At 39.5% G+C, this 17,523-nt stretch overlaps 1 protein-coding gene across 1 annotated transcript in view; it reads left to right on the top strand.

The window, feature by feature from the left end:
• The first annotated feature begins 9,642 nt into the window (after nt 1-9,642).
• LOC135234568 (basement membrane-specific heparan sulfate proteoglycan core protein-like) overlaps nt 9,643-17,523 on the top strand; it is a 145,333-nt gene continuing 137,452 nt past the window's right edge. The window contains exon 1 of the mRNA XM_064299284.1: nt 9,643-10,098. Within this exon, the coding sequence (XP_064155354.1) occupies nt 10,024-10,098 (75 nt within the window). The 5' untranslated portion in view covers nt 9,643-10,023. The remainder of the gene's footprint in view (nt 10,099-17,523) is intronic.

The following is a 17,523-nucleotide window of genomic DNA, read 5'->3' on the forward strand; positions in this document are numbered from 1 at the left end:
AGGCCTTCACTGTAAAAAATAATTTAAAAAAAGGATTCAAGAGAACCAGGGTACAGGAACTGCTGACAAATGGAAACTGCTGACAAGGCCACAACATATTATGACTTACTGTGATTTGTTTTTGAGGTGAACAACAATAATGTGGTCATTGTGCTGTGGACCGTGAGGGTCTGTTAATTGTAACTATGGTGCAGGGTTGAATTGTGGGTGGAAAAGTGAGGTACTGCACTCTGGATCCATACAGCCTACAGTACTTCATCGGAATCGCTACAGCAAAACATCTTGCTGCTGTATAAATGGATACTGTGCACTGTAAGTTGACTGTACAGTACATTATTGGTAGCCTACTTGGCAGACAGCCAGACAAACTCTCAAAATGGAAAACATCAGTGTTGAAATCAGATGCAGCACCACAGGGAAGGCACAGTACGCAGCAAAAAATCCAGGGTTAAATCAACTTTGATCTACTCTGTTACTAAACTGTAAATTTACGCCATCCGACAATATTTTGCCTCTTTGGAGTCCAAATTTCCCAGACCAGGTTGCAGACCAGAGTGATCTGACCACAGTGTTTGGCCTGATTTTTTGAATATACAAGGTAATGGCTTCTTTAGCTACCCCATAGGCTAGCACCAAGTATTCAAATAGCCAATATTGGTTGAGAGCAGAAGGAAATGATAAAAGGCTGATAGTTTTGTGTCTGTATTTAGGTCTGTATGTCAGTATTAGTGTAGTTACAGACTAGATCAGCAATAACTACAGAAACCATAACAGATGAGGCCATGTCAGAGGTCACTCCTGGGCCTGAAGTTCTATCATTCAGTTATCTGGCTGAAAACAGTTATCTAACCTAACATTTGGAGTGTTTCTATTCCAACCTTTAGTTATTTTCAGAGCCTAAATATTGTTCAAACCAAAGGCGAGTATGGAAGAACTTGTAAAGAAAAGAACCATTGTAGTAGATGTTAAACATCAGTTTATATTATAAACAAGGGAGCTGTGGCAAATTTGAGTCTTTACACTCAAATGTGACAATCTGAGGCCAAGAGCTGGCACAAATAATAGTAGCCCATATTTTCAATATATTCAAAATTTTGCATGTTTATTTTGTGAAAACAAATAGAAATCCCCCCACCCTCCACCCCCACGTGAGTAATATAGGTATTCCTGTAAATTACTGCCAAACCGTCACCTTCAATTCCCCATCTCACACAGCAGGCAAGAGCCAACCTAACAGGATGTTTTCACCCCATATCTGATTTTTTCATCTGCTGGCAATTTCACTCTGTAATGCTGATCTGAAAAAAGCCAGCCAAGACTGGAGCAAGTGCAGGCCACCAAAAGAGACCGAACAATCCTTCACATTCGCGGAATTCCCATTGATAACACACTATTTTCACAGTCGCTTACTGCCACTTTACCCTCTTTTGAAGTGAATGCACGAGAGCAGTGGCTACTGCACAGCCAGGGTTGGCCTCTGAAAATATCCTAATTCAAAGCAGCTGTCTTTTAAACCACATCCAGAAGAGACACACTTTGTTGCCGTTATAAAAATGAATGGAGAGCCACTCTATTGACCTCTTTGAGGTGGAGCGTTAGGTTAATGCACTGAACTGGGCTGTCTGTTTCAATATTGAAAGGGCATTTAAAAAAATAAAATAAAATAGAAGACACAACAAATTGTTAAGGAGGTGCAAATCAATGACTTCAAAAGATAAACAGTCAATCGAAAAAAGATGACCGTGAAGAGTGTGCAATCTTCCTGATTTTGAATATTGAAAAGGCAAACATGCAAAGTTGTAGTTTAGAAACTGAAAGCTTGCAGGTTCAAATCTCAGGCGAGATACTGTTTTTGCACTTTTGTATTTGGTCTATAATTGTTTTTGTTTTGGGAACAAGGTATCATTCAGATGAAATTGGGGGTAACACTAACCCTCACCCTAGCTGAAACCCTAACCCTTACCCTAGCTGTAACCCTAACCCTAGCTGTAACCCTAACCCAAACTCTAACCCTAGCTGTAAGCCTAACCCTGTTTATGGAACAAGGCTTCATTCAGATTACATTGGGGTACTGCTAAATGTTTAATCAAGACCAATCTTCCATTGTCCTTTTCTTTACTTTTTGAATGGACAGCAATGTAAACTCTTTCGGATAGTCGGATCTGCTGTACCTTTCTGTTGAATGTTCTGGGAAGATTGGACCATATTTTCAAAACATTTTAGAGATGTACTAGGGAAAGCAGATCCTAGATCACCAAACCCTCCACTGAGGGGTTTTATGAATATGACCTATTATGTGTACTAGGTAGTTTCCAAAGTACATTACATTACAGGCATTTAGCAGACACGCTTATCCACTTACAACTTAAAAAAAAAAAAAACTGCATTTACCTTTCATCCATTTATACAGCTGGATATATACTGAAGCATGTTATATACAAGTACCTTGATCAGGAGCACAACGACAGTTGGAATCGAACCTATGACCTTTAGGTTACAAGCCCAGTTCCTTACCCGTTATACTACACTGCTGCGCAAAGTACAGTTGAAAGGCACACACAGATTTCTCATCTCAGTTCCTGTAAATGCTCAATGGGACTGCATCTGACAGAGAAAGCCAACAATCTTACATGTGATCCTGGAGGTCCTGCAGTGCATGACAGCTCTTATCAAGCTCTTTTTTCAGCCAAAACTCCAAGCAGTTCCCTGACGGGTGAGAGTCGAAAGGCACTCCCACCCGTGACTGAACTGCTAACCTAGCATTTTTCCTGACAAAAGCCAGACATTACTGACTTTTTAAGGGAACCACAATATATTATCTTTCATTGAACCCTAAGTGGGAATTTCCTAAGACTGACACAAATTACATTGGTTGGTGTTAAAGAATGCGTCTTGGCAAGTTTTTGATTAAGCGGGATTAAATAAAATGAATAATGTAATAAATGTAGCACATTTTTGTACTGCTGCCAGCTTCAGAAGCTCTTCTTTTGCTTCAGGTCATTGCATCTATTGTTTTCAGAGCAAAGGACAAATAGAGAACATAAAACATTCTCTATATTCAGATTTGTTTCCCCCCCTAAATTATTATTTGTTGTTATTTGTCTTCTTTTTTCATTTTCCGCTGGACCAATATATAACAATCCATGTATTGAAACACAACAAAACAGTTAAAAAAATGGGAACTTATCATCAGACTTAACAAATCTGAATGGTGAGTGTGTTTTTACTCAAATATATGTTCTCTATTCAAATTTGTTCAGTCTGATGCTGATGCTAATTATGGTTAGAATGCACTCTTTTTTTATTTTTGTTGAAATTGAACTTGTTATTCCATGTGATATACTTATGTCTTATTTAGTGTTGTACTGATACAAAATACTAATCAACACAAGAGATGAGGTTTGTCTTGTGTAACAGAAATCTGACCATATTTACAAGACAATACAATCACAAAACATTTAAAAAGCTTTATTACTAATAATGGAACTCCTCTGATAGTATCTTAGAAAGCAACCAATAAAAAATGCCACGTATCCATTGTAATTCATAATGCTTAATAGATATGGTAATTACCAAATGTTCAGTATTATATTACATCTGCTAGCTCCAGAATAATGGTCATTGAAAATATTCATATGCGAGTGTACAAAAGAATCCGCACCATATGGGAATTCTCTCTCTTAAAGAATTTCTCTGGCAACACTGGGCATTTTTGTTCCCATGACCTTATTTTTGGCAACCTCTCATCCAAACAAAAACCACTGAACATTGGACGATTCTCCAAACCTAATTAAATGGGAGAATTTCACATGTAAGTGAAAGCTTGACTATATGGTAATTCCCTACAAATTGATTTTATGCAAAGTGCCATTCATGGAACTTAAAATATGAGAGATATGCACAACTGGTAATGTGTTTACATTCATATGTTACATTAAAATTATTGTATTTTAACACAACGTATGTTTAATGCTTGTTTGTTGGTGTACATGTACTGTATGTGTGTATGTTTATGTGTGTGTGTGTGTGTGTGGGATATATCAGATCTAAAGAGCCCATGTGTGATGCAAATATAATCATATCAGCCACACACTCTGGTAAATGAGGCTCGTTTGTACTACTGTGTGTGCCCAACTAATCCTTCACAGACTTTGCGTCCCACTTTCACAGTGACCTATGCCTGCGATGCAGGGACCGCTTAGGTTAGAGGGGGGCTAGCCGTGCCTCAGTGCAGTATCTGCACTTTTGCAGCACTGTCTTGTCTGATGGTTTGCCAAACTCAGAATGAGGCCCCGAAGAGTTTAGTTCATACAACATACATTTTTCTCACTTTTTGTGGCCCCCTCATGGATATACAGATATTTCACGACAAAGGTATTCTTCTTAAAAAGTTGGCAAAAGCTTGATTTATCTCTGTTGTTTTTTTAAGATTCAAATACAACAATGACATTAACACAATACATAAGCATACATGGGCAGTGCAGTGGTGCAGTCGATAGCACTGTCACCTCACAGCAGGGCAAAGTTCCCTGCGATGGATGGTCAACCTGCCAAGGGTGTATTCCTGCCCCTAGCCCAATGCATGCTCCAGCCGCCCCTCCTCCTCCCCCACCTCCGGCCTAGATAATAGATGGGTGAATACACATGCATACTGTGATGTGACTGCATCCTTGATATATTAAGTTTGTGGTGTATCTTACCCTTTATGAAGACCGATTTTTATTCAGAGATTTGTTCAGAAATAAAGTCACTGTATTGAACAGTTCAATGTGTTTAATTGTCCAAATTCAAGAGAAAGTATAAACATATTCATTGGTACACACACGTAGCCATAAGTAACTCATGCAGTATTTGTTTCAAATTATACACCTTCCATTGTGGCAGGAACTAACGTGCTGAACGCTAATACTGTTTGTGAAACGCGATGTTGTTTCTGACGTTGCTCCAAAGGCAGGGGGCACTAATGTACAAGAATAACATGAGGCATACATTATGTAGACGATAACAGCTCTGTAGGTAAAACTGTGTCACTGCACATGCTGATTGATACACGTTTCTCACTCCTCTCCAAGTACTTAAAAAAGAAAGTTAGATGACCATGAAAACAAAAAGAAAATAAATGTTATAATCTGACAGTGTTGTAGGCCGACTGCACTTCAGCGGGTTGATTTTGAAATTAATAAAAACACACAATATTTTACAGTTGTCATTGAACAGTGTTAACCACAAAGCATTATAAACATAAACCAAGCAAAATGTTATTTTGTTGTTTTTAATTGAATGTAATCAATGTAAAAACTTAACAGAAGAAATTTCAGTTACAAATATAAAAATAAGCCATTGTTAACAATTTCTCTCCATAGGCAAAACCTTCCTATTGAACCTCTGAGATAAAGCAAGTCTTATTGCTAAGTTTTGTTCTGAAGAAAACATCCAGCAATTAAGAGTGAAGCAAACCTTTGTTTAAAAAATAAATTACAGTTTACGTATTCACAGTGCCGTGAAAATATTTTTTGCCCGCTTCTTGATTTCCTCTATTATTGCATATTTGTCACACAAAATGGTTTCAGATCTTTAGACAAAATGTAATATTAGACAAAGAGAACCTGAATAAATATATGAAAAACTTTTTTAAAATTATGATTACATTTATTTAATGAAAAAGGTATATCACCCATGTGAAAAATTGCCCCCTCAAACTTATTAACACCACCTTTAGCAACAATAACTGTAACCAAACGCTATCTTTAACTTGATATCAGTCTTCCACATCGCTGTGGATGAATTTTAGCCCACTCTTCTTTGCAGAACTGCTTTAATTCTGACAAATAGGTTGTTGAGAGGTTCAGATCGTGCCACAGCATCTCTATTAGATTCAAGTCAGGACTTTGACTAGGCCACTCAAAAACTTTAATTTTGTTTCTTTTCAGCCGCTCAAATGTGGAATTGCTTTTGTGTTGTGTCTTACTGCATAACCCAATTAAGCTTCAGCTTCAGCTCATGAACAGATTACCGTAGATTCTCCTTAAGAATTTTCAGGTAGAGAGAAGAATTTATAGCCCCTTCAAAAATGGCAAGCCATCCAGTTCCTCAGGCAGCAAGCATCCCCATACCATCACACTATCACCACATTTGACTGTTGGTGTGATGGTCTTACTGTGAAATGCTTTATTTGCTTTAGGCCAGACATAATAGGACCTGTGTGATCCAAAACATTCCGCTGTTGACTTATCTATTCAAAGAACATTATCCCAAAAGGCTTGGGGATCATCCAGATGTTTCTTTGCAAATGTGAGACGAGCATTGATGGTTCTATTGGTTAGCAGTGGTTTCCGTCATTGCTATTCTCCCATGAATCCCATTTTTGCTCAGCCACTTTCCTATTGCCCCTGTAGCTATGCAGGGCTACAGGGGAATTCAAGCTCTTCATTTTCTACAAGAAAATACACTACAGGTAACTCAAAAACAGCTTGTACAGTGACATTATGTCTTCATATAGAGTGTACGTATGTATATTACCTGATTATTCTTCAAATAATTATATTAAACCTTAAATAGGGGTATGCAACCTATATAAATATATAATATTTAAAATAATATTTATGTGTATAATTATGAATAAACAATATAAAGTGTATCTGTCCATGTGTACACATAGTGTTCTGTAAACATAGTGTCAACCCGACAAGCAACTTTTATTTGAAATGTATTTTCTTGCTTTAGACCACAAACCCCCAAATGCTTCTATACCAGCCATAGTAAAGCCAGCTAGTTTGCCAGAAGCATCTGTACATATCTAAAATATCCTCCATTGCATTTTAAAACCTCATTGGGAAAATAGTATCAAAAGAAATATCCCTTAAACACAACATTGTCTGCTAAAGACAAATACCAAATCCTGCTGTTAGTGTGCAGTTTAGAACTGTGCTTCTTTCAGGGAAAACAAAAACTCATTTAAAATTTAAAATCGCAGGTGAATAGAACTGACTTAATGACATAGCATTTGATTCCTTGGCTCTTTATATGAATGATCTATACTGAACAAAAATATAAATGCAACACTTATCAATTTTTAAGATTTTATTGAGTTCAAACATAATAAATGTAAATCAGTCAACTGAAATAGATTCATTAAGCACTTATCTATTGATTTCATGTGATTGGGGATACAGATATGCATTTGTTAGTCACAGATTCCCCAAAAGAGAAGATACCATGAAATGAACAGAATACCAATCGGTATCTTGTGACCACCATTTGCCTTATGCGACGCAACACATCTTCGCATTGAATTGATCAAATTGTTGATTGTAGCCTGTGGAATATTGTCCCACTCCTCTTCAATAGCTGTACGAAGTTGTTGGATATTGGTGGGAACTGGAACACGCTGTTGTATGCTCCGGTCCAGAGCATCCCAAATGTGCGCAATGGGTGACATGTCTGGTGAGTATGCAGGCCATGGAAGAACTGGGAGAGCATGGATGTGGCCATCGAAGGTGAGCTCTTGCCCACTCACGTCGAGCATGCAGATGAGCTTCCCTGAGGCGATTTCTGAGTTTGTGCAGAAATTCTATGGTTGTGTAAACCACCTGTTTCATCAGCTGCCCATGTGGCTGGCCTCAGTCGATCTCGCAGGTGAAGACGTCGGATGTAGTGGTCCTGGGCTGGTGTGGTTACATGATCTGCGGTTGTGAGGCCTGTCGGACGAACTTCCAAAATTTCTGAAATTACGCTGGCTTATGGTGGAGAAATGAACACCCATTACTCTGGCAACAGTTCTACATGGCATTCCTGCAGTCAGCATGCCAATTGCATGATCTCTTAACTCTTGAGGCATCTGTGACATGGTGTTGAACAAAAAAAGTCAACATTTTACGGTGGCCTTTTATTGACCCCATAATAAGGAACACCTGTGTAGTGATCATGGCTTTTAATCAGCATCTTGATATGCCATACCTGTGCAGGAGATGGATTATCTTGACAAAGGAGAAACACTAGCTAACAGTGATATAAACAAATTGTGGGCGGAATTTGAGAGAAATAAGATATTTGTGCACATAGAACAGATCTTTGATGTATTATTTAAACACATTAAAAATAGCTGCAAAAATAATAGTGTTGCATTTATTTTTTTGTTCAGTGTATTACAAATTAGAATTTCGATTGGACAGGTTTTTAAGACGTTGTCACGGGCGACCGGGCCAATGCTTTCTTTTACTCCATGATGATTTGGAATCTCTCCAGTGTATATTGCAGGTAGACATAACATTATTTTACTTTAACTGGCGTCTCAAAGGTAAATCTTAGGAGGTCCTGCATGCATGACCTGTTCTTGCAATGAGCCTACTGGAGCTTGGAATGTTAAACTGCTTAATGCAGGGGTTTTCCATCAGTTTTGATATGAGGACCCCCATATGGGCATCCCAGGGACCACCATTATTAGTTAAATAGGGTTGTATAATAAAAAAAAAAAGCTGTTATAAAGATTGCGAACCGTGGGGTGGGTGGGGAAGCGACCGAGGGGGAGTGCGATTGCAGACCCCCTGCAGTACCTTCTTGGACCCCCTGTTGAAATCCCCAGGTTTAATCCATTGATATACATTCTGCAGCTGAGCTGTAAAATTCAAGAATTAATTGATTAGGCCACCATGGGTTTCTTTGTCTCTTTTCATTACCCTGAATGGGGCCTGGAACTCATTTGCTTGTCACCCACATAGTGGTTCTTATCTAATCCATGAACTTACTCAGGGCTAATTCTGCCCTGACTGGGTGATTGTCCGCAGCTCTGAGGGACTCAGGGCCCAAACAGACACTCGTTGCCCGGTGGCTTTGATTTGCAACGTGGTGAGCTGTGTATAAGGCAAGCTGCCTTCTGACCCACACTGATATAATACCTAGTGTTCCTGTGTAAATACACATTGAAGGGAACTTTGACATTATTTTCTGCATAGGTGAGTAGAGGAATTTTTCTGCTTCAAAATATGTAGATAAGAAATGGACCAACCCAGAGACAAATATGTACATGCTGTAGACCCAACCTCCCCCATGAGCGGAGTGCTACACTTCTGAATGCTTGGAGAAAATGCATCTCGGGCTTAAAATAGTATTTTTTATCTTACCTAACTAAGTATGCATTGGAAGTAAGTTATCTTGTTTACTCACTGACTTGCAGACACTCTGGGGTAATAGAGCTCAATTTCAATTTGCCTTCCTGGTAGACCTACAACAGGCTCAGACTACTTCACAAGTTGAGTTTTTCTAGTTGTGGATTGCACAGATACTGCTGTTGATATCAAAAATATATTTGGGGGCAGCTATAGTTTTCAACCAGCTAATTGTTAGTCCATGCTACAACAGTACAATTGTGAGTTAGTTTTACTCTAACAGAGTTTAACATGAGTACAATGATCAAATGTACCCTATTAAAGTTTACCAGTGAACATTTTACTGTGTACATTGTACCCTGAGCGCCAGCTACAATACATGCAATATCGGCTTGAACTGCCGTATGGTTCAAATACTACGCTCAGAGCTCGTCTAAATATATTTCAGCAAATGGTGACCTCCTGGTGGCGTTTCCTCCCGTAGAGGGATCAGAACTGAAGCTGGCTGACTATATATCGGCGCTGCGGTCCTTGATGTAACCAGCGAATTCCACTCCGCTTTTTACCTCAGCCTTTGGCTCGCTTATCCCAGTGGAATCGGAGTTCAGCGACTCTCGGTGGCTATGCAGACCTGCTTGTTGGGGTGGAGAGGAAAGTAGGGTCTATAGAAAGAAAGGGGATTTATTTTCTACATACAGTATTTATTTTTCCTTTTTAATTTTTTTTTTACAGAAAAATTGCAAGGAAACCTGCATTAGGTGGATGAAGTCCCCGCCGGCGCGTGGGGAGAAGAAACGAGAGGCCTTGCATAAGTAGAAAGTGTAAAAAGTGCACGAAATAAAGTCACCCAGTGGCACGAAGTGAAAGACTTTGGTTTTCCTTTTCCCAGCGTGTGAAGCTTGTGCTGGGCAGGGGGAAAATGGGGACGAGGATAGTTCTGCACACCGTCACGGGACTTTTCATCTCTTTCATTTTAACTTCGCATCTGATCAATGTAAGTGAACATTTACTCGGAAGTGTAATTTTTTCATTTTTGACAGCATTTAAGTGAATGCTATTTTGGTGTCTCCTGCAAAAAAAGTCAGTTATTGTGTCAATTTCTTAAAAAAAATATAGGCTGTCTGTACTCCAACGAAGTTGTGCCTTCACAAAATGCATGTAGCTATATCCTATTTTTTCGTATCGGGCACACAACGCGTTAAGTGTAAATAACGCTGCTTAAATCTGATCAGAATGGCTGCCGATCAACTTTACCATCTGATTCTAGTAATCAATATAGCCTATGAAGAGTATTGCCTAACATTATGATCTACTTTTCCGTGTGAAATAATTTCCAAAGCCTTCGTTGTAAGTTTATTGGGTCAAAACGTGTACCTCTGAGGTTGCGACTTGCCTGGAGATAACTTCGCTGGTCTAATTTGGTGCATAGAAACAGTCTATTCATAGTTGGTCTTACTGGCGTCTACATGCCTTTTAACTTTCTCAGACTTATTTATTTGTATACTCTTGGGTATACACACCTCGATCGCCCTTCGTACAGTTTGAAGTTGTTTCCTGTACATTCAGTTTCTCACACGCGTGCAAATATGGGGCAGATGAATGGGGTGGTGGGTTAATCACCACGCTCGCTTACGGGGTCTTTTTTTTTTTTTACCATCCACTCTGTGCCAGCCTGATCGCGCATCTTCGTTTAAGTTCATCGCATATTTATTAATTTATATATTGCAGTTGTGTTATTTCTGAGGATAGAAGTAAATTGCCTTAAGGTAGTATTTGCCTTCAGAGCTCATGTAGGCTACTGCAGTACTGGAAGAATTGTTGTAGCAGGTTGAAGTTAGCAAGTTTTATTTATTTATTTATTTATTTATTTATTTATTTACTTACGACGCATTACTCTGTTCGTTTGTTCTTGGAATTGTGTGCCAGGTTTGTTGTGATGTTTCTCCGTGAAATGGCATTGTGTGCATTGTAGGCTTTTTTGGATTTAAAGATAAGCTAACTTTGAACATCGGTCCAACATGAAGTTCAGTTCATATGAAGCTCAAGCACATTTATTTAAAGTACATTTTTTCCACAATTCTAATAAAATATAACTTAGATGAAACAATTGAGCTGTGTTAGCTACTTCGAGGTTGGTTCGTTAATTGAATCCTGGTATTCTGTCCGAACTTGATGTCACGTACAGGCTTGATGTCACTCGGTTGGCTGCTGCTAGAATGTAGACCAGACTCCTCGTTCCATTAAGATAACGTTAAATGTAGTCTACTGTATATGCTAAAAAAAGACAATTAAATTTAACATCCTTGCTTTTCAGAAAGTGTTGAGACTCAATCGTCAGTAATAATAATAATAATAATAAATGTATTTTATATAGCGCTTTTCAAGAACTCAAAGACGCTTTACAATAAGTGGTACATATATACATACATACAATGAAACATACAATTCAGAGAGAAAAAAAGCCGCTTCTCGCCGCTGCTTCTTCTCCCTCGCCCTCCAAGCTCTGTGTGTTTCCTGGCTCTGCATTTCATGGCAGTATGACACAAAGCATTGTTGACCCCGGGGAATTCGGCTAAATGTGTGTGCCATCAATCCCCCATTTGCCATAGCCTTAAACGCAATGTGTGGGCTGTAAACCTGTATAAAAATTTAAAACCTTAATGAGACATGAGATGGGACGTTTAAAAAAAAAAAGATTTTTTACCACCTCAACCATGTCAGGAACCGGTCAAAGTTGGCGCTCAATGTTCTTAAAACAGTTTATAAATTCCATCAGCCCAGTCGCATGAAAGCCGTTGTTAACTGATTACCAGATGACATTAATTCTATGTGCGCAACATGTTGTAATCTTGCAGTCTGGAAGGCCCATTGACTTCAAGGAATGTGGACATACGGACATTCGTTAGCCTATCGTAGGGTAACAAAACCAAACGAAGACAGAGGTGTGGGTAGTGAAATTGGGAGCCTGAGAGTGTGGCGCCGAGCGTGTAAAACATGATTTATGCTATAATTACCAAATATATCATTTTTGAGTGATGGCAAGTATTTGAAAGGGTCCGACGAGTAAATGCGTGGAAGGACTTACTTTTCGCTTTTTGGCATGCATGGGGGCCATTTGTTTGCGTAAGAAATGGAGGTTCCCCAGTGGGTAGCTGGGAGGTACAGTGGACCTTGGCCCCACGGGTGCGACGGTGGAGGACAATGTGCGCATTCTTTCTGCCCAGACCCGCACTTCGGTTGCAGCGTTCTGACATACTTAGACAGCCATTCTGATTTTCACTTCAAAATCACTTTAGCTAGCGAGACGCTTGGGAGTGTCCTGCTTTCATTTTCTGGGTCTGGGATTGTAAAACAGTTATGAAGAAGATACCCCATTCTACTGAGTACCTTACTCCACCACCTGGACATTGAACAGTACTGTCAGAAGTTTTCTCAGAAGAAAAACCTTTTCCCCTTTTGAAGTTGGGCCTGTGTTAATTGGAAGTCTTACAGTGCATCTTGGTCTCCTCTCAACAAATGATTCTGAATGGTCGCTGTGCAGATAATTGATATAGTGGACTGTACCGGGATATGTAATATAAGATTAAATCCAGAAGTGTGTTACTTCCTCAGAACAGACATGGAAGGCACACTGTGAACTTAATTGAATTATCTTGACCCCAGAGCATCTGTTTTTACACTCTGGAGTGTGCAATTTATGGCTCAGGCTTGGCTTAACTGTGTTGGCATTTGCTCTGCTACTGGTACCCCCAGCATGCTGGAATGTTAGCCCTCTGCCCATAAGTATTAATCAACACTATCAGTACATTAGTAACAATGTTTTTTTGGTCTGTGGTAGAACAGTTAAATAAATTGCCCCTATGCTGCTGCTGACAAGCGTGGTACTGTAGTTGGTAGATAAATAATTCAGCGGACACACCAAAATTCATAAGCGCCAATTCTACTGTTCATCTTCAGTAATTTCGTTTTCCTATCTGAACTTGCCTAGCACTGCTTGATTTTCATCGCTTTCTCAAACATGTGCACACTTTACTTAAGGGCATTACATATTTCACTACTGAACAGGTTGATGCAATTATACATTACATGATGTAATTATAATGAGTGTTGATCATTTGCCAACAAACTGTTCTGCCATTTTATGGGTACATTTTTCTACTCATGAATTTGAATGTTTTCACCAGGGAGCACTATATTATGCTTCCTGTATTAGGCTATACTGTAACATAACACAGACACTCCATTTAAAAAAAAAATGCATCATGTTACTTCTTGGTGAGAAAAGGGGAGTAATTGTGAGATATGCTTACCACCTGCTGAATGCTTATCATCAGAGGGTTGCAAAACTCAATGGAATAAATCTGCAAACAGCTTTCACACAAAATGTATTCTTCAACAAAGGGATCTATCAGGTTGAGCTGTGGAAAAACCATGACAGTCCTATACCTCAGGCATAAGCAGAGACTAGACTGAATACTTTCCAAAGACTTCTGAATTACATTTTGAAAACGGTCTTCGCTTATTCTTGTACTATTTCCCTTGAAAATAAATCTGTCAAACATTGAGCTGACAGTGGATCTGGCTGGTAGTCTTAGTAAGCACTGTAAGTAACTTGGACGTTGCAGGAGAAATCTTGAGATGTTTAAACAAGAAGCTGAATGTTACAATGGAACAGGTTTTAACTTAATATCAGCAGCACAAATTTTTGCAGTGTAAAAAATGGAGCATGAGTGTTGAAACTAATTACAACTTCAAAATTGAATTTAACTGATTAAAGTTCAAGGTAGTTGAAAATTGAACAGTTGACCAAATGTGACTTTACTATGCACTGCCCATTGCTTTAACCTAAATCTCTTCATCCTCTGTCACCACTTTAATTTGTCTGCCCAGTGTCTGCCAGGAGTGAATGGCCTCTTCCCCCCACCCCACCCCAGTCAGGATCCACCCATGGGTTTCTTTCCATTTCCTCCAGAGAGTTTTCCCTGGCCATTGTTGCCCTTGGCTTGCTCTTGGGGGCCTGGACCCAGCATGTCTGTAAAGTGCTTTGAGTCATTGGTCCTTAGTAAAAACGTCTATACAAATAAAACTGAATTCAACTGAATTGAATGTGGATTTAAAAGAAGTCTAATCCTGCAGAAGGATAAGTACTGTTTTCAGTTGCAAGCCAGTATAAAGTACCCAAGGCCTGGGTGTTAGCTCAGTCACTGAGGTGCCCTGCACTGTGCTAAACCAAGAGCACATCGCTGTCTCAAACATGAATTTTGACCATATGCTATATTTATAGTACTGCCAGTCAACCTATATAACTACCTGTACACCTCCACAAACTCTTATTAGCATTAAAGTGATGTGGTTTGTGATTCCATTGATTCCAACCAAACCAACACGGGCATCAACTATCAACAATATCTCTGTTGGTTTGTTTTGAATCAATGCCTTTGTTGGTTTGTTTGGACTCAATACCTTTGTTGGTTTGTTATGAATTGATGTCTGTTTTGGTTTGGTTGGAATAGATGCCTGTGTTGGTTTGTTTAGAATTGACACCTGTGTTGGTTTGTGTGGAATTGATGTCTTTATTGGCTTAGTTGGAATAGATGCTTGTGTTGGTTTATTAAAGCCAAGGCTCAGTAATGCCAACTATATCACCACTCTGTCTGTGGGCAACCATGGAGATTCGTCCATGGAAGGCCTGTCCCAGCTTTATGGTAGAGTAACTTAACTTCATGCCGGGTGTGCTGGCAAGACCAAATTGTTCTGGATTCATGTGACCACGCACAGAGCAGTACAGCTAAAGTTATTGTTGTGGCTCGCCAAACCTTTTTAAAAATCTGTAACATGTCACCGATTGTTCCCACCTCGATTTAGCATTGCCTTTTTATGCACGTTCAGGGGCTGTGCGCTATACAAGGCAAATAGCGGAATGATTTTCTGCATGGTCCAGTGACACCTTAGTTCGAAATATTGAGTGTGATTAAGAAGTCTGGGAAGATTAGTTGCTGCTCATTTTGTTCTCTTTCATATCTTGTTTGTGAAGCAGGCACTCATGGTTTTTACAGGAGCAGAGCCAGATGTCTGGGTATTAGATGGTGCTAAACTGATGCCAGCCCTGCAGAAATGCACTTCATTCTGTGTGGATACAGGCCTACCATGTAACAAAATCAGTGTTTCCCACTGGTTTAGAATTTATTTGTGGCTTTTGACTCATGTACGTGTTTGTGTTCTAGTGCGTATTTTGTGTTCAGGCACTTTATTTATTTATTTATATTTTGTGTTCAGGCACTTTATCTATTTATCTTTATTTGTGCCTTCAGGTGAAAATTAAGTCTGTACGGCACTTTTCGCATCAAGTTGTACCGACGACAGAGAGAATAAACAGAATGCAAAAGGAACCCAAATTAAAACAATTTTTGCAGTAATGGTTTCAGGTACAGACAAACCTTTACGCTATCAGAATGATTTGGAGGATAATACAATCACATACAAATTATAAACATAAGTTAAGGGCTTAAAAGTCATTGGCGCCTGATATCCAAATGTCCTCAGTTCTAAGCACAGTGATTTTCACAGTTAACCTTTTCATTAGCTATCCAAGCTAACATTAGCTGGATGAACAATGATGGTAGGTAAATAGTAGCAATTACATTAATCCAAATAATATTGATAAATTTGCAATATTGGTTAGGTTAGTGTTCTATGGAAAACTCTGCAAAATGCCAGCTCTTTCTCTGTGTGTGCCTGTGTTCAATCTTTTTTTAAATTCAGTTCTATTGCCTTTTTTATGCTGATCCCAGTTTCCCTCTTTACTCTGGTCAGCATCAGTTCCATCACCCCGCACGCAAACACCTTTATACATTATTTACAGGATGAAGAGGAATGGATCACATGCATTACGCCTCGGATTTTAGATCCGTCAGCCCAGTTACTCATTGGCTTAAAATCAATCCCTCCCCACAGCTGCTGATAAAGGAGAGGTTTTGGCCTTAATTTGCTTTTCACGTTCCTCTGTGTTGGCTGTGTTGGTTCTCTGTGTGGTTTTCCCTCAGCTAATTTGTAACCTGGTGGCAGACTCACACAATGTGGAAAAGGAGGTGCCGGGGTAATGGGGCAGGAAAGCAAACAGTGGCTCAGTAAAGTGGTTTGCTCAATGAACAGCCACTGGCTCCCAGAGCACCACAGAGGGGGCTGCCTCAGAGACCAACTTTTTTGTAAGCTGTCCCCTCCCAGTGATGCACCACGGCCGCCTCCGGGCGATGGAATTCCTTTTGCTTACCTGAATTGTGGACAATCAGTGGTGTAGCGACAGCTCCAAAAGACCTAGCACCTTAGAGAGCCCCTGGCGATGGTATCCCTTCTTTTGGGCAGGGAGGAAATTCCCCGGAGGGGAGCCCACTTTTTGGAGGTGAGGCAGTGGCGGCACGCCCTCAGCTGGAGCGGAGGCAGGGTGCTTTATTTGTTCACCAGCGAGGCGTGGCTGGGGGGGAAGCCTGGTGTATGTCTGATGGACAGGTTTACCGTGAAGCTACAACATTGGCAACATTTTTCTGATGGTGGAATATTATTTTATTGTAATTACAGTAGTACCTCCATGGGCTATATTTGTCACTTAGGGAATGGAAGATAACTCAAATTTACCGTGTGCTGATATGTGCTAGATAAATGTAAAATTTCCCTTGGAGTGATGATAAATCATAACATTTGTAAAATGTCATCCCATCCCCATGCAGAAAAAGTTTACATACTGTAGTGTACTGAAAAATAAACAAGAGTGAATGATTACATATTTTGGCATGTGTACCACGTTGTGTGACAATCCATTTTTGGGGAGGTTTTTGGACCCCTAGATATCTTAGACACTTACACTGATGAAAATATAGTTATTCCCACATGAAAATGATGCAAACGCAAGTTTCATGAGTTAAAACGGTTGATTTGTAGTGAAATATATGATTATGCTGCAATGCATAATTTAGACATTTTGGATAGATTTGTAGACACTAAGGGACACCTGGGTACACTGCTTGCCTAAATTATGAATATAATCATTTCTAATTTAGTAATGTAAATGGGACAAATGTCTTTCTTCATTTAAGCAATTTACTCTGCAATGCTCACACCTGGAGTTATAAAGCCTTAAATGGAACCCCTCCTAGGGAATGATTGGCCAGATTTGGCATCTGTGTGAAAGGGTTAATTAAATTGCTTCAGTAAATATCCAGGTGTATAAATGGCTGCATGTGAAAAGTAAGTCGCTCTAGATACAGTCATCAGCTAACTGCCCAAAATGTAACATAAATATAAATGGGCCGATACCAAAGTTTACTCAGTACTTTTGTCCAATGAGTGACTTTGTCTTTGGCCTGGCCATGTTATCTGCATTGTATGCATGCGTTTATATGCATTTGTGTGTGCCTGGGTATGT

The sequence above is a fragment of the Anguilla rostrata genome, chromosome 11 (assembly GCF_018555375.3).
Source record: "Anguilla rostrata isolate EN2019 chromosome 11, ASM1855537v3, whole genome shotgun sequence".
NCBI classification, from domain to species: Eukaryota; Metazoa; Chordata; class Actinopteri; order Anguilliformes; family Anguillidae; genus Anguilla; species Anguilla rostrata.